The sequence below is a fragment of the Oncorhynchus tshawytscha genome, linkage group LG05 (assembly GCF_018296145.1).
Source record: "Oncorhynchus tshawytscha isolate Ot180627B linkage group LG05, Otsh_v2.0, whole genome shotgun sequence".
Taxonomy (NCBI): Eukaryota; Metazoa; Chordata; class Actinopteri; order Salmoniformes; family Salmonidae; genus Oncorhynchus; species Oncorhynchus tshawytscha.
Window position 1 is genome coordinate 57,608,284 of NC_056433.1, and position 20,272 is coordinate 57,628,555.

Genomic DNA, 20,272 nt, shown 5'->3' on the forward strand with positions numbered 1-20,272 from the left:
GGCATGACACGTCACGATGTAACGGAGGGTCAGTTTTTTCAACTTTTCTCCAATACTATAGAGCCATTACCATGACGAATCAACGCTTAAATAAAAACGTTGTACACACCCCAGATTTTTAAGTCAACACAGTCCCATTAGTTTTCTTTGCAGCCTCGTTTGAATGTCGCAGTTGCGCACATTTGTACGGAATGGGGTGAGTTTGTTACACATTCCATACTTCTATCTAAAATACTAACTGTGGAACGCTGTTTTCAAAGCCCTGAGACGACAAACCTAGCTAACTGCCTCGTTTTGAATGTCATAATCAATATCATTCTTCTTCTGTGGTTTTTATATGGTGGTTGCATAATCAATAAATTGACCGGTCCTTAATTAGAATGATGGGAATTGTAGTTTTAAAAAGCGTGGCAGTGGGAGAAGATGGAACGAGATGGGTTTTGGCCGACATTGTGCAAATGTTCTCATCGATTAAATATTTGATTTCTGTTCCCAAAACTAAAATATGTTATGAACAGAGTGGACTGTAAGGTTTGTAGACTATACCAGTTTGCGAAAGTAAAAAAATATTGTGTTGTGTAGAATGAGCGCAAGGGCGAATTGAGTTATTGCACACGCAGAGTAGAGGCGTTCTTTAACAAAAATATGCAAATAATGCTAGACCGCGCCAATAGAATCTCGCTAGCTCGTGCTTGGCTCTTGCACACTATGATTAATTTGCTCCTGGCCAGTGTGCCAGTGGAAACGCCAAGCGGATGCTTCACATTTATACATTCGGTGAAATATCTGTCTCATTGTTCTTTCGAACTGTGGTAAAGAGCTGTCACGACGTGCTGATGATCTGTCTCCCTCATTCACCTGACTCAGCCAATGCTGGACTAAATTGCCTCCTGCAGTGTTCTTAACGCTCACCCCACTACTCACTCGGCATCAGCATGCCACAGTGAAATATTTGTATATTTTTACAGAGAAATGCCATGGCGGGCGCAGGTGCAACAATGTTTTCAAAGTAGCCCAATTTCGGGAAAACCGCGGACATGGCAACCCTAGCTGCATTATTTAAACGCAAACACATTAGCTAGCACAAGACAAACAAACTGATTTAACATCTCGTGTAACTTTGACGACCACCATATGTGATCAAACCAGACATGTATACATTTTTAAGTCGAAAACATTTTTTTTCAATATTTACAAAATGTACTCCTCACGGCGTTCTGAGCTTGTGAAAAGCAAAATTACTTTTATCTAAGACAAATAGTCATATTAGTAGTTATTCGTAATGTTACAATAATAATATGGGTATGATCTTTACTGTTTGAAGCTTATTAAAATGTGAAGGAGCCACACCTTAAAGTTATCCAATCAGAAGAACATATTCAAACCTGTATTTTAAGCCAATGAAAATTGAGTACGTCATGAATTAGAAACGTATCTAGCGTTCGGCTAAGCTAGTTGGCAAAAAAATAAGTTTACTAGCTTGTCCTGTAAAATACAATTGAAAAGATGGCGACGGCAATATACCTGGAACATTACCTCGACAGTGAGTATCTAGCTAACTTAATGTGAACAGTTGTGTTAATTGGCTACATTTCCAATCGTGTTTGTTTTTCAGTCTCGAACTTCTAAACTAACGTTAGATAGCTTGGCGAGCTAGCAAGCAAGACACATGTTGTGTCGTTAGCGAGATTACAAATTCTCGGCATTACTAACTAGTTAGTTAATTTACTGTTATTGTTAGTTTTCTAGTAACTATATTATTGAAGTTGTACGTTCAATTCAGTTTATAGCATTTAATCTATCTTTAGATAACTAATGTTAGCTAGCGCACTGAGGTCTATTTTTCCGCTGTCTTGGTTTATTTTGTAGCAGTAAACCAGTAACAGATTATGTTCTGGCTAGTTACTAAACGGCAACCTGTACATTAATATGTGGTGCATGCCAGTATCATAAAATGTGGTTGATAGTACTAGTTCGTTTGCTATAGCCACGTTCCGAATAATGATTGACAATTTCCCTGAACAGGGAGCACTTTCCGCAATGTAACTTTGGCAAGTTGGCGGGGAAGGGGAGCGGCGCAACCTCGTTTTCTACGGCGAGTCAGGTGTACACAGGGCGGAATGTTTGATTTCAAAGTGCGTCACGAGCACAAAGTATTAAAAAAATTCCAGTTCCACATCCCCCAAAATAATCGTATTTATAAAAATGTTTAATTAACAAATCCATACAAAAAGTACATCGGAAACGTGTGTGTGTGTGTGTGTGTGTGTGTGTGTGTGTGTGTGTGTAATATTAATGGACGTTTGGGCTAGGGGGTACAATATCACATTACACAAGGACCTTAAGGGGAATATACACATGAATAATTCTAACTTTTTTTGTTGACAATGTTTAAGTGTCTTAAAATATAGTTACATTTGTTTTTAAGGTCATTTTTTTTTTTGTAAATTTGAAATATAAAATTTTGGTCTAAAGAATAATGAAATTAATTACATAAAATTGTTTCAACTTATTTCTATCATAAGTAAAGAATCAACGCAGCATATCTCTCCATAATAGTGTAACATCTTCATAAATGTGTTCAATTATAAATCTACTGATGTCTTGCCACAGATCCATTTACATGAATACAATGTCAAACAAGATGTGGCACTGTTTCTGGGTGGTCATTACAAAAGTTAGGATTTTTTAAATATTTTTTTTTTACATCTTAATATAGTGGTTGGCAAGAATTTTTATGAATAATTTTAATGTGTGGCAACATCTAAACTTTTTCCCAACAGACATTATCAGTAAAACCAATCCAATAATGTATAGATACAACATCCTGTTGCCACAAGGCTCATATAGCTCTATTGTTGTTGAATGGACTAAAAGAAAAACAAATTTTTCCTACTAATGAGTCAATCGGGTTAATTGTAGGTATGTTGTGAGGGTCTTTACACGTTCCAGAATAATAAAGCAACTCCTGAGGGAATGGCTTCTAAAACAATTGCAAAATCTTTAGGTGTTACAGGGATCTTGTAAAGTGATACAAATTCCTTAGAATTAAGTAAAAGACCCTCTTCATTAACAAGTTGACTCACCAATAGGATATTTCGGAACCAATATTCTTATAACAAAGAAGTATTTTTATACCGTATGTCCCGACTATTCCATATATAATATCTGTGGAGAAAAATTATGCTGATAAATTAAGGACTATGACAAGAGAACCTGATGAAAAGCAGAGTTTCACTGGAACTTTGTCAATATTATTATTGCAAACCAACATGAAGGCCACCAAAAGTAGAGAAGACATGATGAGGAGTAAAGTTCCACATAGAAGGGGGTCTTCTTAGGAATGGTTTTATCCAATTGATCTTAAAATTATTCTTTAAAATTCAGCCCACCATACACAAGTGTTCCATTATATCATTTTTTCCCCTAATGTAATGGGTACGGTTTCTCCACAGACCAAATGCTTTTCAACTTTCTATCTCTTTGCTTATTTTACCGTAAAGATATAAAGATAGAGCGGCATATGTTAGTCTAGACCTTCAGCCTGGGTTATTAGGACTCTTCCTTTTAATGACAAGTCCCTATGTAGCCATTAATTTAGCTTCTAGTTTTTTTTTTTTTATATGAGGGTTACAATGTAGTAAGCCTCTAGACTTCTGATCCTTAGTTATGCCTAAATATGTAAGTTCTTCTTTCACTGGAATACCATAATATGAGGCTGTCACACAATCTTTGACAGCCATGAGTTCACATGTATTAATGTTAAGATAAAATCCTTTTCCAAAGCATCTGGTCTATATCACATTTACCGATATGGGAATCTAACTAGCGTCTTTCAGGAAAAATTGTAGTATCGTCAGCCAGCTGGCTTATAATAATTTGTTTACCATCTATGGAAATGCCTTGTACAGGACTATTATTTAAAGACTTTGTAAGAAGTTGGGTGCTTAATAAAAATAAATACAGTGAGATAGAGAGCGAAATAAGGTGAGGTTGTCCTAACTCAAATCTAGGTGAGGTGTCATGTTTCAGTTTGATAGAGCTGTTACCATTTGTATAGAGTCTTAATAGCCTTACAGAAAAAATCCCCAAAGCCACATTTCTTAAGGGAGTGGAAGATGATATGAAGCTATCCTCTACCGGAAAACAAGATTATTTTGGGCGTCATGAGTTACTACAGTCATCATAATTATGGCTAAACCCTGGCTATTTCTCTTCTGATTTTAAAATGAACCGTAACCACACTTTTAACATGCCTAATCCTAACCTTAAATAAAGACTAATGCTTTCATTCATTGTTCATAGCCAATTATTATTTTTTTGTGTGTGTGTCTGTGGTTACTAGTGACAACCTTGTTTTCCATGGGGGAAAACATTTAGGTTGAAGTTATTTTGCTAGTACAGCTGTTGTGATCCAGCTACCTGGCTAACATTATCCATTTTGGTTGTGGCCACCTGTTATCTAGTATCGTCAGACTGCAGTGTAGTCATTGTAGAAAAGTGAACATGAACCATGAGCTGTCAGCTATGTGTTACCATCAAGTCCTATCTTGTTCTGAGGATGAGATATTGTAGTTACTGATGACTGCGTTTAACAATCATGATGTATTCCTCTAGGTATTGAGAATCTGCCCTGTGAACTACAGAGGAACTTTTCACTGATGCGGGACCTGGACAATAGAACTGAAGGTACAAAACATGAGATTGACATCAGTTAAGCTACACAAAAAATACATTACAAATTGTATTAGTTTTGATCACCTGATTTACTACATGGTTTCATGCCCATCACTATTATATTGTTCAGCATAATTCCTTTTCCAGTATTTAAATTGTCCTGCAAATGTGTAGAGAAAAAAGGAGAGATCGACAAGCTGGCAGAGGAGTACATCTCAAGTGTAAGGAACTTGGCTACGGAACAGAGGGTTGTGCACCTGCAGAAGATCCAGAGTGCTTACTGCAAGTGCAAAGAGTTCAGCGATGACAAAGTGCAGCTTGCCATGCAGACATATGAAATGGTCAGTGCTCAAACACTGTCATGAGTACATAAAGATGTCAATACTTTCACTATTGGTTGTATAGTGCGCCAAACCTGTCATTTGAGTACAAACTAGTGTCATACTGTCACTATTTATTGGTTTTGCATTATCTATTGACCAAAGTAATTGTTTGCATGTCATAGGTAGACAAGCATATCCGCAGGCTGGATGCAGACCTGGCCCGATTTGAGAATGAGCTGAAAGAGAAGCTGGAAGTGAGTGGCTATGACAGTCCAGAAGGAAGAGGGTTAAAGAGTAAGCAGGGAGCCTGTCGGTGGGAAAGCACATTTACAGCACATTTACAACATGTGCACATGGAAGTTAGTTACATCTGTGAATATCTGCTTCAGAGGGTGAAGGTCGGGGACTGAGGGAGAAGCGTGGACCCAAGGGGAGAGGCAGGAAATCATCGGATGAGGATTCTCCCAGGAAGAAAAAGCTTAAAAACAGGTATAGAAAAGATTGTATAAACAAAATACTATCTATGTGTCTGCCTGGTTTTTACTCTAACTCAATGTCATTTTATCCATTAATATCTGTAGCCCAGAATTGAGTGACGCTCTCCTGCCAATGCAACCGTCAGATGTTTTGGACATGCCAGTTGATCCAAATGAGCCAACATACTGCTTGTGCCATCAAGTGTCATATGGAGAGATGATTGGATGTGATAACCCTGATGTAAGTTTTTATTGGTTGTCTTTTTATTCCAAAGAATGCTTTGAAATTAGTGGCATTTTTAGGTAGATCCAAGAAGTGAATTGAAAGATTACTGTCTTCTTACCAATGTTTTCACTTATTCAAACAGTGCCCAATTGAGTGGTTTCACTTTGCTTGTGTTGATCTTGCTACAAAGCCAAAGGGAAAATGGTAGGTGAATCTTTTACAAAGTTGGTGATTACACGCATTACTTTTTTGTACATCTTGTATTTAGTCTATTCTCTTTCAGGTTTTGTCCACGATGCACCCAGGATAAGAAGAAAAAATGATCTATTTCTTAAGTACTTTTCTATAAATGTGTTTTTTTTGTCTGTAGTAAAATAGTGTAATATATTTACAAAAATATTTCCCTTTCTATTATGGCTGTGCATAAATATGATGGTCTAAATACAAAGCTTTTATTCAAAGTACTTGAAATTTGTAAAGGTTTTAGTATTTGACAAACACATTTAACTGCTGTTGATAATACATTTTCTCCATGGTTTAGTTATTTAAAAAACAATCTGTCCAAGTGTTATGATCTCATTTGTGCCTGCATTTTAGTTGCCTAGCTACCTCTTGGGTTCAAGCACACACATGCAGAAAATATGTATACAACAATCTTGAATCCTGCCAAAAGATCTTAAACCAAGCAAACAAAAATGTTCACTCCGTCCATTTTTGGACTAATAAGCTATCTGGTAAAAGGTGTACTATATTTTTATATCGACTGTCAAAAGCAGTTGCCCGCTCTTGAATGTATGATGGTGATAATGGTCAGACATTTAGGAAGCTACTGGGATTTCTTTGCCAACATAACCAGCAAGCATTAAAGCACTTTGAATTAAAATCAACTGCTCACCACTAATTATTAACAATGCCTAGATACAAAAGGAAAAAAACTCTGGGGAATGGTGTTCCAAAGATATCTTATTCAAACTGCTATAAAGTATGAAAGACCAGCAGTAGCTAGGTTTCCATCTAATTTGCGACTGATTTTCATGCATATAATCTGAATACGAACTGCATTTCCATCAAACTTCCGATGGTTGTCACAAAAACTGTTGTGATAATGGTCTATAGACAGTTCGGACAGGGTAGGTTATATGATGAGGTATAGAAAAAAGCCAGATCACTTTTAGTTGATAATAAGCAGCCAAGCATCATTCAAATTATAGCCTTTGACATTTAGTGGAAATTTGCATGAAGCTCATCACCATATGCTCTTATCCAGTGACTTACAGGAGCCATTGGGGTTAAGTGCCTTGCTCAAGGGCACATCAACAGATTTTTCACCTTTTTTGGATTCTGGGATTCTTTTGTGGTTACTGGCCATTACTGGCCCAATGCTCTTAACCGCTAGGCTACCTGCCGTCTACTTAACCACCATAACTTATTTCACAAACTTCATAACTTATGACGAACTTTAACTTAACTGCCGATAAACTCTGCATGCTTTTTCACTTCGTGTTAGTAGAACAACAACATATCATTCATTGCATGACTTCAAGTTTACTGCGGTTTTTATATGGCAATATTTGCGTGTAAAAACATTATCACTGCAATCGTGTCAATGTCCCACTTTGTCTTGCGTATTTTGTTTTGGCGACATTGGGAAATGTACCGTTTCCATGAGGCCTGCCGTGAGTAAAAAAAAAAGTCAGGTAATTAATCTGCATGAAATGGTTGGATAGAAACCTGGTTATTTGAAGAAATTGAACATAAATGATTCTGAGCTATTATCCACTGTAAAAAACCACTGCTATTGCTTTTGAATATTTTGTTGACCTAAAATTAAATGTAGAGATTCAGATGATATTTGATAGTTGTATGTGCTACTTTTTATTCAAACCTTACACAATACTATTGTACTTGATATAGGCTACAATGTTGACAACGACATGTAACAAGAATATTACTTTCCAAAGATTGTTACTTTAGATAATTGTTCGGGATTCTTAGGGGTTTAGCATAAACTTGTCTGATATATTCACAGTTAACTAATCTTGTACAAGTATAATGCTGTTGAAACAGAGGGTCAAGGAGACAAAGTACTTGTATTTTGTAAATGTAAGTTTCATATCAATAAAGATGTACAACTACTCAATATTTCAATAGCATCTGTAAGGATATTAGTTTAAATGTTTATTTTTATCCATGTCCAGTTGGATATGGTTGTTGTTGATGGCTTAATTGAGCAAAAGGGCCAGAATAACAACTGCCCTGTGCAAAGGAATGAGTATTATTCAATCACTAAAGATCAGGTAGGGTGCTTTGTTGACAAACCGAAACACTCCCAGTCTGATCTGTGTTCTTTTAAAACCCATCATCAGACTCCTCTTCATCCCAGCTGCATGGTTCCCGAGCAACCTCCCCTTTAAATTCCACCTCCAGGTCATAGACAAAGTCAGGGTCATCTTTCCGCCTTCGGTTGCGCTCAAAGACTTTGTCCATTTGGGCCTTCTTGCGTGCAAGCTCCTCATCATCCAGCTTGTTGAGGTCCTCCTCAGGGTCCAGGCGGAGGGAGGCTAGAGTGTGCTCCAGGCTGTGGCCCTGCATGTGATCCCGCAGCACTATATGAAGCCTCTCCAGTTGCCCCAATGAAACACTCTCCAGGTATGCCCTATGCCGAATATGGTGCTTCATTCTCTCCGCAGCCATGCAGCAATCTGTGGGTGAAATAGAATAAGATTACCTCATGTTTTAAGTATCTATATGGGTAAAACACCTTTTAGTGGTGGTCACCAACCATAAATCCTCAAGAAGAGTGCAGGTGTTCCTCTTGTGTTTCTGTGCTGGGCTTGTAATGAAACCTGTACTCTGCAGCTCTCAAATACTAGTTGGGAAAGTATTTTCTATGATCTATTTGCCTTGTGGGTTGTCCATCTAGAATTTCAGTTGTTGCATTGGACAAGTTAATAAGTATAGCAATGTGTTGCCATATGTATTGATCTGACACTAAAATAATTCGGGAGATCACTATGCCATCTGAAAGCTCTCCATAACAAGGGTGACCAGGGTAGCGTTTCCCAAACGTGGTCCTGGTTATTGCCCTAGTACTACATAACTGATTAAAATAATCAACTAACGTTAATCATTAAGCTTTTTATTATTTGAATCGGCTGTGTAGTGCAAGGGCAAAAAACAAACACCCCTTGGGGTCCCCAGGTCCGAGTTTGGAAAATGCTGGACTAGGGGATGCTCATCCTTTCTGTGATCAGCAGTGTACTATGTAGTTTTCCTACCTGAACAGTTCGTGAAGTTCCTCACAGGTATGATTCTTTTGCGGATCTTGTTTGTATCCTTAACATTACTTTCATAAATTAAAACGATTGATGGTGGGCTGAATTGAACACCGCATCGTTTAGCCACAAAAGGCATTGTTGAGTATTTTATTTTACTTATACGAACGTTTTATGTAGATTTATCAAAGTACCTCGCAAGGTAATTAGCTCGCAAACATGTTTGACATGCATACTATCTTGAGTTTTTTGAAAATAAACAAAATACTGAAAGGCAGGCACGCAAAAAAAAAAATCAAACGAATCGACCCAGCTAGTTTCTCAAACCTCGTCCAAATCTTGGCCTACACTCCAATTGCCTGTGCGCTATGGGGTGAAGATGGATTCTACTTTTGTTCACAGCAGGTCAAAAAAAATGTCTTCACCGTTAAGATTTTCTATGAAGTTATCGTAATTAATTTGAATGTGAGAATAATATATATTTGTCTGTCTTCATAATGAACCGCATATTGGAATGGGTCCTTAATTTCAGTTTGTTTCCGTAAACACATGACGTAGCTGGCTGACATTTCTAGCATCGCCCAGGGTTTTCGGAAGACAATATATTCATGTTTGTATTTTTCAGCACATGTACTGTTTACTTGGTTCTTTTTGGATCAACGCAAGCAGGTAAATGATAACACATCAAAGAAAGTCATTTGGAATAAATCCGACAATGTTCATTGAGGGCGATTGAAGGGTGATGGCTAGTAACGTTATGTATTTAACGTAACGTTAGCTTGCGCCACTTCGATAAAGTGCTTTTTCGTAGCAGGTAATTTAGCTAGGATAGCATTTCGCTAACCTTGACCTCAGTATCCTAACCTGCTACAAAAAAGTAAAGGTATCGAAGTGACCTGCAAATTGTTTACCAGCTAGTTAACGTTACACATCAAATGTGTCATGCCATTCGTTCAGCCAGTCTTTTTCACAGGTAGCTATGCACAGTAGCTAATCTTCAATGTATGAAGTTAGGTGCAAACAGCAGAGCCACACTGGATTGACAAATTGTCAACCAACAATGTCCACACAGACAGTCACTGACCCTATGCTTTTAGATGGCTGCTAGTTTTTCATGTGATGTACAAAGCCTCTGACCCTTTTTTTGCAGACGAGAACAGCTGTGGTTTGTCCATGACATGGCTGGAGACTGTATCAGTAACGATGGATGTCAGCAAAAATGGTTTTCACAGGTAACTAACTGTAAGATGACCATCTGGCGAATAGACATCTGCAAGGTTACCAAGAGCATAGCTAATAAATGCAATTGAAAGATGTTGACATCTGATTTTGACTCCTAATCTTTGGTTACTCTGGGGCCATACTTGCGAACATTAGAAAGAGTTCCATTTAAACAGTGTCTGATGCACATAGACTGAGAAAATCAAAATTGTCAACATTGTAACTGGTTCCATTGGATAATCTGGCACACGTTAGACCTATGCAAACCATAGCCATGGGAAGTAGAGGTGCTGAGGGTGCTGTAGCACCCCCTGAAATTTAATTTAAAATATTAATTTAAAAATATATTTGATTTTTTTCCCCTCAGAGGTAGTGCACTGGTTCTTCACTAGTCTTGTATAATTTCTGTGTTTCGCCCACCAAGCGAGGAATTTTTGTATGGAGGTCAATGAGTGTTGAATTAAAAATATTAAAAAAGGAAGTTTCCTAATGCTTATTAAGTTGTTAGGAGTGTACTGATAAGTAGGACACGTGACATCCCGGCAACTTTGAGGAAAAAACACTTTATATTGCCGTTGTCTCTGCAAATTCATGGCACAAGGCTAGTAGCATAGCATCTCCATCGAAGACAGGCGGTTGACATCAACAACCCTCATTGAATATTCAAAAAATATTACAATAATCAGATGTATCCACCAATCCAAAGACAGGATAGGCGGTAGATATTAGAGGTCGACCGATGATTTTTCAATGCCGATACCGATTTATTGGAGGACCAAAAAAGCCGATACCGATTTAATTGGACAATTTTTATTTTATTTGTAATATGACAATTACAACAATACTGAATGAACACTTTTACCTTAATATAATACATCAATAAAATCAATTTAGCCTCAAGTAAATAATGCAAAAACAGTGTTGAAGAAAGTAAAACTGCAATATGTGCTATGTAAGAAAGCTAATGTTTCAGTTGCTGAGAACATATGAAATCTGGTGGTTCCTTTTAACATGAGTCTTCAATATTCCCAGGTAAGAAGTTAAGTTGTAGTAATATGACTATTTCCCTCTACCATTTGTATTTCATTAACCTTTGACTATTGGATGTTCTTATAGGCACTTTAGTATTGCCAGTGTAACCGTATAGTTTCCGTCCCTCTAGTTAGCACATGCTAACTAGCTAGCCATTTCACTTCGGTTACACCAGCCTTATCTCGGGAGTTGATAGGCTTGAAGTCAAACAGCGCAATGCTTGATGCACAACGAAGTGCTGCTGGCAAAACGCACGAAAGTGCTGTTTGAATGAATGTTTACGCGCCTGCTTCTGCCTACCACCGCTCAGTCAGATACTTGTATGCTCAGTCAGATTATATGCAACGCAGGACACGCTAGATAATATCTAGTAATACCATCAGCCATGTGTAGTTAACTAGTGATTATGATTGATTGTTTATAAGATAAGTTTAATGCTAGCTAGCAACTTACCTTGGCTTACTGCATTCGCGTAACAGGCAGACTCCTTGTGGAGTGCAACTAGAGAGAAGCAGGTCGTTATTGCGTTGGACTAGTTAACTGTACGGTTGCAAGATTGGATCCCCCAGACTGACAATGAAAATCTGTCGTTCTGCCCCTGAACAAGGCAGTTATCCCACCGTTCCTAGGCCGTCATTGAAAGTAAGAATCTGTTCCCTAGTTAAATAAAGAAATGTAAAAAATATAAAAAAATCTGCGCCCAAAAATACAGATTTCCAATTGTTATGAAAACTTGAAATCAGCCCTAATTAAACAGCCATTACGATTAATCGGTCGACCTCTACTAGATATATAGCCCACCGTACCGCTTTGTTGACAACGACTCCCATTTTTAGGGCGGAAAGACCTGTATCTTGCCAGTATATCCATAATCTTTGGCTGACCTCACCAGGAAATTATCACTGTCATCTGGATCAAGTAATGCATCAGCCAATTAAATATTAACGTAGATGGACTTGAACAAACACTTTTCATAAGAGCATTATCATCCTACAGATTCCAGTAACAGTGTTTCATTATTTTAAAGAAGTTTATTGTGAGTCCGGACTCGAACCCACAGACTTGAACCCACGCAGGCGAGTTCCACACTAAAGGAAAGTTTATCATTCTACAGTACACCTGCCAATCAATGCATTCTATTGCACGCTCTATGCCTAATTAAAGGACCCATCCCCAGAGGAAGATGCTGCCACTATTTTGATGTCATTTCCTGTTCTAGAGAGGAAATGCATGTTTAGGTTCCACCTCCTGAAGACCACTTATACATATTCACGAATTCCGTCTGGAGTTGATAAACATCAACAAATGGGGCACTGACAGCTGTCAGTGTAGCTAGCTAGCATGATATCCTTATCTAGCTAACTAATGTTATCTGTTGCTGTTTATTTTACGACGATGTATTCAAAAAATTAGCCAGCTGGTTCTGGATTTGTCGTCTTCCATAATTGCGGCCTCAAATCCGCAATAGAAATAGTTAAGGGGTGCAAACTAATGTTATTCTATTTTAATTTGCTCAGGTGGCCAAGTGGACACAAGGCTTTTTGGCTCATCTCTGTTGCTGAGAGAAATGACTTTGCAGCTGTTTTTGATTAATTAATAAAGGGGTGGCAGGTAGCCTAGGGGTTAAGCATTGGGTTAGTAACAAAGGTTGCTGGTTTGAATCCCTTGAGCAAGGCACTTAACCCTAATTGTTCATGTGAGTCGCTCTGGATAAGAGCGTCTGCTAAATGACTAAAATGTAAACAATGCCATGCTGATGGGTGTTAACATTCAAATAAAACCTAGCCATGAAACTAAATAGGAAAATACATCACATTCACACAGATTTGCATGAAGTGGGCAGTTCGAATATGTTACATCATCCCATATATATCATACTTTGACTAAAATTATGACTTGTTGACTTTAAATCATAGTGCAACATCAATCGTGGGTAAGCTCTGATAGCTCAAATAAGTAATTGTAATGGTGTGGGCATTTTTAATAAGGTGATTACACAAGACCATTCAGTGCTTTCAGGGTGTGTTTACAACTGTAAATAATATACAAAATGTAGCAATTCAACAGCAAATGCTGTTTAGCCTGCACATCTTTTAGATTTGCAGATATCACAGGTGCAGCAAAATGCTTGTTTCTAGCTCCAACTGTGCAGTAATACCTAGCAATAAAATACACACAATCTGGGAAAACATTTAAAATAAGTCTTATAGGATGAACCATGACTAGAATACAGTATATACATATAACGTGGTTGAAACAGTATGTCAAGATTATTAAAGTGACCCGTGTTCAATGTACATAGAGCAGCAGTCTCTAAGGTGCAGGGTAGAGTACCGGCTAGTGATGATTGTTTAACAGTCTGATGGCCTGGAGATAGAAGCTGTCTCTTAGTCCCAGCTTTGATGCCCCTTCTAGATGGTAGTGGGCTGAACAGGCTGTGGTTGAAGTCCTTGATGATATTCTTGGCCTTCCTGTGACACCGTGGCGTGTAGATGTCCTGAAGGGCTGGCAGTGTGCCCCTGGTGAGATGCGTTGGGCTGACCGCACCACCCTCTGGAGAGCCCTGCGCTTGTGGATGGTGCAAAGCCCGACAAGATGCTTTCAATGGTGCATCTGTAGAAGTTTGTGGCTTGGCCCCTAAGACTCTCACATTTCTTTAGCCTCCTGAGGTTGAAGAGGCACTGTTGTGCCTTCACCACGCTGTCTGTGTGAAGGGACCAAACTTGATGATTGAGTTGGCGACGTGCGTGGCCACACAGTCATGGGTGAACAGGGAGTACAGGAGGGGGCTGAGCACGCACCCCCAGTGGAGGTCCCCGTGTTGAGGATCAGGGTGGCGGAGGTGTTGCTGCCTATCTTCCCGACTTGGGGTCAACCCAAGCACAAATGATTTCCATTTTTCAAATGGTTAATTCCTTAGGATCTTTTTTTCACTGTGCTCATCTCTCTGTTCTGTGCAACTGCACTGAACAAAAATATAAATGCAATATGCGACAATTTCAAAGATTTTTACTGAGCTACAGAAATCAATTCATTAGGCCCTAATCTATGGATTTCACATGACTGGGAATGGCGATATGCATCTGTTGGTCATAGATACCTAAAAAAGTAGGGGCGTGAATCAGAAAACCAGTTAATATCTAAAATGACAACCATTTGCCTCATACAGGGTGACCTCTCCTTAGCATATAGCTGAGCAGGCTGTTGATTGGCCTGTGGAATGGTGTCCCACTCCATTAATTCATCTGTGAAGAGCAGACTTTTCCAGCGTGCCAGTGGCCATCGACGGTGAGCGTTTGCCCACTGAAGTCTGTTGCGAAGCCAAACTGCAGTCAGGTCAAGACCCTGGTGAGGACAACAATCACGCAGTTGAGACGGTGTCTGACAACTTGTATTTTTCTTCTCTCAAATAAAAACCTGGCCCTGAGGGGGATTCAAACTCAAGGCTGTCGTACCTTGCTGACTCTGGGCTTACCGTCTTAGTGGATCACACCACTAATTTAAGCCTTATTCACACTGGCAGTTTGACTCATCCTATTTTGGATTTGACTCCTATGTGATTCTACATTTAGATTTTTTTCTGCATTCTGAACAGCCAAAAAGCACATGGAATCGGATATTTCAAACCACCATTGATTCCTGGCCATGCGACATGTCTGAACGGTCAAATCTGATTTATTTGGCATACTGTTATTTTGACAAAAACATGTGGTAGCTAACTAGCTTGTTAGTTGTTTACAAAAAAATGGTGAACGTACTAGAAAGTTTAATTAACAGCTAGCTAGTTGACTGCTGTGGTTAGCTGAAAAGGACGTGTTTTAAAAGTTGGATCTTATTCTTTGAGGCTTTAAGTGTTCATACACTGATTTTGAACACTCAAAGCAACTGGGAAACGTCAATGGCAGGCATGATCACCTTAGAAATTATGTAGCAACTAGCAAGCTAAGTGATAGGAGGCACAAGCACCACCACCAATCAGCCTCCACCACTGCTCACACACCCATCCTTACTAGGACTGCTAGCGTAGTCATGTCTGCAAATGACAACCAATCTGATTTGGTCACTTGCAACTTGCTGTTTGGACAGTCAGTAATCCAAAACGTACACAGTATTTGAGCATTTAAGGTCTGCAGTGTGAACAAGACTTTAGTCATAGCAGTAAGGGTAAATTACTGGTATTTGACAAGCCCATGAGTGTACGAATATAAACTTACATGTTGTATAATCAAATCTTATTTGTCCCATGCGCCGACTACAACAGTGAAATATTTACAACCCCATAACTGCATTGTTGGTAAAGATGAGTCAAGAAAATATTTACAAAATAAACTAAAGTAAAACGAGTAACACAATAACGAGGCTATATACAGGGGGTACCGGTACCGAGTCAATGTGCGGGGGTACAGGTTAGTCGAGGTAATTGAGGTAAGATGTACATGTAGGTAGGGGTAAAGTGACTATGCATAGATAACAGTGAGTAGCAGCAGTATAAAAAAAATATAAAAAATAAGGGGGGGTGGTTTCAATGTAAATAGTCCGGGTAGCCATTTCATTCATTGTTTAGTAGTCTTATGGCTTGGGGGTAGAAGTTGTCAAGGAGCCTTTTGGACCTGGACTTGGAGCTCTGGTAACGCCTGCCGTGCGGTAGCAGAGAGAAGTCCGTTATTGGTGGCTGGTGTCTTTGAGAATTTCTTTGGGCCTTCCTCTGACACCGCATAGTATGGAGATCCTGGATGGCAGGAAGCGTTTGGACTATGTTAGATTTGTTGGTGCTGTGGACACCAAGGAACTTGAAGTTCTCAACCCGCTTACTACAGCCCCCTCGATGAGATTAGGGGTGTGCTCGGCCCTCCTTTTCCTGTAGTCCACGATCAGCTCCTTTGTCTTGCTCATGTTGAGGGAGAGGTTGTTGTCCTGACACACACTGCCAGGTCTCTGACCACCTCCCTGTAGGCTGTCTCATCGCTGTCGGTGATCAGGCCTACTACCGTTGTGTAGTCAGCAAATGTAATAATGGTGTTGGAGTCATGCTAGGCCACGCAGTTGTGGGTGAACAGGGAGTACAGGAGGGGACTAAGCATGCACCCCTGTGTGGCACATGTTTTGAGGATCAGTGTGGCAGATGTTGTTGCCTACCTTTACCACCTGGGGGCGGCCCGTCAGGGATCCAGGTGCAGAGTGAGGTGTTTAGTCCCAGGGTCCTTAGCTTAGTGATGAGCTTTGTGGGCACTATGGTGTTAAATGCTGAGATGTAGTCAATTAACAGCATTCTCACATAGGTGTTCCTTTTGTCCAGGTGGGAAAGGGCAGTGTGGAATGCGATTAAGATTGCGTCATCTGTGTATCTGTTGGGGCGGTATGCAAATTGGTGTAGGGTTTCCAGGATGATGGTGCTGTGAGCCATTACCAGCCTTTCAAAGCACTTCATGGCTATAGATGTGAGTGTTACGGGACAGTAGTCATTTAGGCAGGTTACCTTGGTGTTCTTGGACATGGACTATGGTGGTCTATTTGAAACATGTAGGTGTTAGACTCAGTCAGGGAGAGGTTGAAAATATCAATGAAGACACTTGCCAGTTGGTCCGCGCATACTTTGAGTACACGTCCTGGTAATCCAGCAGGCACCTCAGCCTTTTGAATGTTGACCTGTTGAAAGGTTTTACTCTCATCGGCTATGGAGAGAGTGATCAGTCATCAGGAACAGCCGGTGCTGTCATGCATGCTTCAGTGTTGCTTGCCTCGACGTGAGCATGAAAGGCATTTAGCCCGTCTGCTAGGCTTGCATCACTGGGCAGCTCGCTGCTGGGTTTCTGATTCTTCCTAAATCTGTATTGCTGTGAAAGCACACGTCTGATTCTTCCTAAATCTGTATTGCTGTGAAAGCACACGTGTGTGAAATAGATAGGCAGAAGCCTGGGATTTTGTAATGTATTCAAAAATGTTGTCTGTTAGTACTAATAGCTTGTAGTCTATTTAAGGATGCATCAATGCAATATTGTCACACAACATTTTGACACAGACCAATGGAACAAAAGTAAACCAGAATTTGTAGGTTTAAAATATCTCACTGGTTACCAAGGTTGACCTATTTTAAGAAATGCCATTGGTTGGTGGATATAAAGTGTAAAATATTTGATAACTGATTATTCTGCATCAGCCTATCTGGTGAGGTTAGCATAGGGCTAACATTGGGTGACGCACATTTGAGAAGCTGTTTACTTTTTAACTGTTTCTAATGTTAGGTTGTATGGTCCCTCTGTTTTTAGAGACCTGGTCACCACAGTTGACTTCGGTCCTGGTTTTCCAGATGGCCTCGAGACTCTGCTGGTTCACAGACTACCCAGTGGGATCTATATTGATCAATATCAACTTGCATCTCTGAAAGAGGACACTGGTTTACAGGTAGAAAATGACAATGACCGTAGCATTATACAACCACAGTACAGAAAAGTACAGGATCAAATTATTATACCCAACTCCATCTGCCAATTCTGAGATCTATGTTAGGCCAAACCTAATACATGCTATGCTAAGTAACACAATTGATGATCTTTTTCTGTTAGGTGCTTTTGGGTTCAGCGGTTGACTTGGAGGCTCCAGCACACACATCTGAGGAATTCCTTGTTCTTGTGTATCCTGCTCTGGACCAAGGAATTCTCAAAGCAACACTCCCTATCCATGGCCGTTATCACAAGCCCTCTCTTGCAGGGAAGAGATTTGAACTTGTTGAAATTAAACTTCCAAAGCTAATACTCAGGACAGATACATGTGAGTCATCGTGTTTATATCTTTTACGCATAACCATACTTCCCAATTTCCTTCAGGGAGATTATGCTGTGTCTGTAAATAACATTAACCTTTGGTTATTGGAAGTGGACCAACTTATTTTATGGCAAATATGCTTGTTTTTACCATTATAACTAGTTTTTATTTTGTTTTAAGGTACACAGCTCATTTCCTTCCCTCCTTACAAAATTGTGGACGCACCCTGCACTGTCCACAACTTAAGCATATGCCAATGGCTTGAGATCCAACATCTACAGGTAAATCAGCCAATGACATTGTCGCATACACTACATGACCAAAAGTATGTGGACAACTGCTTGTCGAACATCTCATTCCAAAATCATGGGCATTAATATGGAGTTGGTCCCCCCCGTTGCTGCTATAACAGCCTCCACTCTTCTGGGAAGGCTTTCCACTAGATATTGGAACATTGATGCGGGGACTTGCTTTCATTCAGCCACAAGAGCATTAGAGGTTTTGCACTGATGTTCGACTGTGAGCCAGGCCTTATCACCTGTGTTCCAATTCATCCCAAAGGTGTTCGATGGGGTTTGAGGTCAGGGCTCTGTGCAGGCCAGTCAAGTTCTTCCACACTGATCTCGACAAACCATTTCTGGATGGACCTCGCTTTGTGCATGGGGGCATTGTCATACTGAAACCGGAAAGGGCCTTCATCAAACTGTTGCCACAAAGTCGGAAGCACAGAATCGTCTTGAATGACATTGTATGCTGTAGCGGTAATATTTCCCTTCACTGGAACTAAGGGGCCTAGACCGAACCATGAAAAACCGCCGCAGACCATTATTCCTGCTCCACCAAACTTTACAGTTGGCATTATGGATTTGGGTAGGTAGAATTTTCCTGTAATCTGCCAAACCTCAATTAGTTTGTCCAGACAGCCAGCTGGTCAAGCGTGATTCATCACTGCAGAGAACGCGTTTCCACTGCCCCAGAGTCCAATGGCGGCGAGCTTTACACCAATCCACCATTTGCTTGGCATTGCACATGGTGACATTAGGCTTGTGTGCCGCCATGGAAACCCTTTTCATTATTGTGCTGACATTGCTTCCAGAGGCATTGTTACTCTGTAATAATTGTTGCAACCGAGGACACACTATTTTTACGGCTCACAGAACGTTGGTCCGTTCTGTGAGCTTGTGTGGCCTACCACTTCGTGGCTGAACCGTTGTTGCTCCTAGACGTTGCCACACAACAATAACAACACTTACAGTTCACCGGGGCAGCTCTGGCAGGGCAGAAATTTGACGAACTGACTTGTTGAAAAATTGGCATCCTATGACGGTGCCACGCTGAAAATGACTGAGCTCCCTCAGTAAGGCCACTACTGCCAATGTTTTCCTATGGAGATTGCATGGCTGTGTGCACGATTTTATACACCAGTCAGCAACGGCAAATAGCCGAATCCACTAATTTTAAGGGCTGTCCGCATACATTTGTGTGTGTGTGTTTTGGTAACACTAAATGATGTTTGGAGTCCACTTTTTTTTTTTACTAGGTAAGTCAGTTAAGAACAAATTCTTATTTACAATAACGGCCTACCCCGGCCAAACCCGGACGCCGCTGGGCCAATTGTGCGCCACCCTATGGGACTCCCAATCACGGCCGGATGTGATGCAATGTAGTGTTGAATGTATCATTACTATCATACTTAGTAACTAACTTGTTTATTTTCAATAACGATGTTTCAAAACGTACCAACTGTGAATATGAAAATGACTTGAATCCACTTATCCAAATGTTTATTTATTTTTAGGAGCAGGATCCTGTGAGTTTGGAGATACCACTTGGTGATGGGTCTCTGGTGGAGCCTGTGTGTGCTGGAACTCTGCTTGTCACACTGCTGTGCTGTGTCATCCTTTCAAGAAGTATCTGGATGCATGGTGTTTTTTTAGACAATGCTATACTGATTTAATAATGTACTGTACAGTAAGAAATCCCCAGGGATTAATTTGCAACTAGACTATTTAGCTTTTTTCCCAATGACTTTTTAAAACATTAAATAATTGGCACACTGCTTCCATATGTTTTTGTGTCATCAAAGAACCGTTGATTGGATCCTTGAAAGTAATGTACTATACATTGACTCTGCTATATGGTACTGTAGGCCTATAGACATGTAGAGTTGAACAACCTCAACCAAAATGCTGTTTGAACCTGGGTACCTTCACTAAAACTGTACTGCAGACAAGTTCTAATTTTTATCACCAGGAAAGTACACACAGAAACAAATAAATT

General features: G+C 39.9%; 3 protein-coding genes across 5 annotated transcripts; 2 read left to right on the top strand and 1 right to left on the bottom strand.

Annotated features, from left to right (window-relative positions):
- The first annotated feature begins 75 nt into the window (after window positions 1–75).
- Window positions 76–7,842, top strand: ing5a (inhibitor of growth family, member 5a). 2 transcript variants are annotated; one of them, XM_024421523.2, is made up of 8 exons: window positions 76–196; window positions 4,618–4,689; window positions 4,852–5,018; window positions 5,183–5,294; window positions 5,390–5,489; window positions 5,582–5,717; window positions 5,845–5,906; window positions 5,986–7,842. In XM_024421523.2, the coding sequence occupies exons 2-8, from the start codon at window positions 4,662–4,664 to the stop codon at window positions 6,023–6,025; spliced, it is 645 nt and encodes a 214-aa protein (XP_024277291.1). In that variant the 5' UTR covers window positions 76–196; window positions 4,618–4,661; the 3' UTR covers window positions 6,026–7,842. The 2 variants fall into 2 exon arrangements, with proteins under 2 accessions (XP_024277291.1, XP_024277290.1); XM_024421522.2 differs by lacking the exon at window positions 76–196 and adding an exon at window positions 1,398–1,543.
- cep19 (centrosomal protein 19) lies at window positions 7,554–9,479 on the bottom strand. The gene is made up of 2 exons (XM_024421528.2): window positions 8,981–9,479; window positions 7,554–8,404 (listed from the first exon to the last, which is right to left on the bottom strand). The coding sequence occupies exons 1-2, from the start codon at window positions 9,114–9,116 to the stop codon at window positions 8,052–8,054; spliced, it is 489 nt and encodes a 162-aa protein (XP_024277296.1). The 5' UTR covers window positions 9,117–9,479; the 3' UTR covers window positions 7,554–8,051.
- pigx (phosphatidylinositol glycan anchor biosynthesis, class X) lies at window positions 8,895–20,051 on the top strand. 2 transcript variants are annotated; one of them, XM_024421521.2, is made up of 6 exons: window positions 8,895–9,007; window positions 10,128–10,209; window positions 17,497–17,632; window positions 17,794–17,998; window positions 18,173–18,273; window positions 19,791–20,051. In XM_024421521.2, exons 2-6 carry the CDS (start codon window positions 10,151–10,153, stop codon window positions 19,947–19,949), a joined length of 660 nt encoding a protein of 219 aa, XP_024277289.1. In that variant the 5' UTR covers window positions 8,895–9,007; window positions 10,128–10,150; the 3' UTR covers window positions 19,950–20,051. The 2 variants fall into 2 exon arrangements, with proteins under 2 accessions (XP_024277289.1, XP_024277287.1); XM_024421519.1 differs by lacking the exon at window positions 8,895–9,007 and adding an exon at window positions 9,505–9,646.
- Window positions 20,052–20,272: the final 221 nt, after the last annotated feature.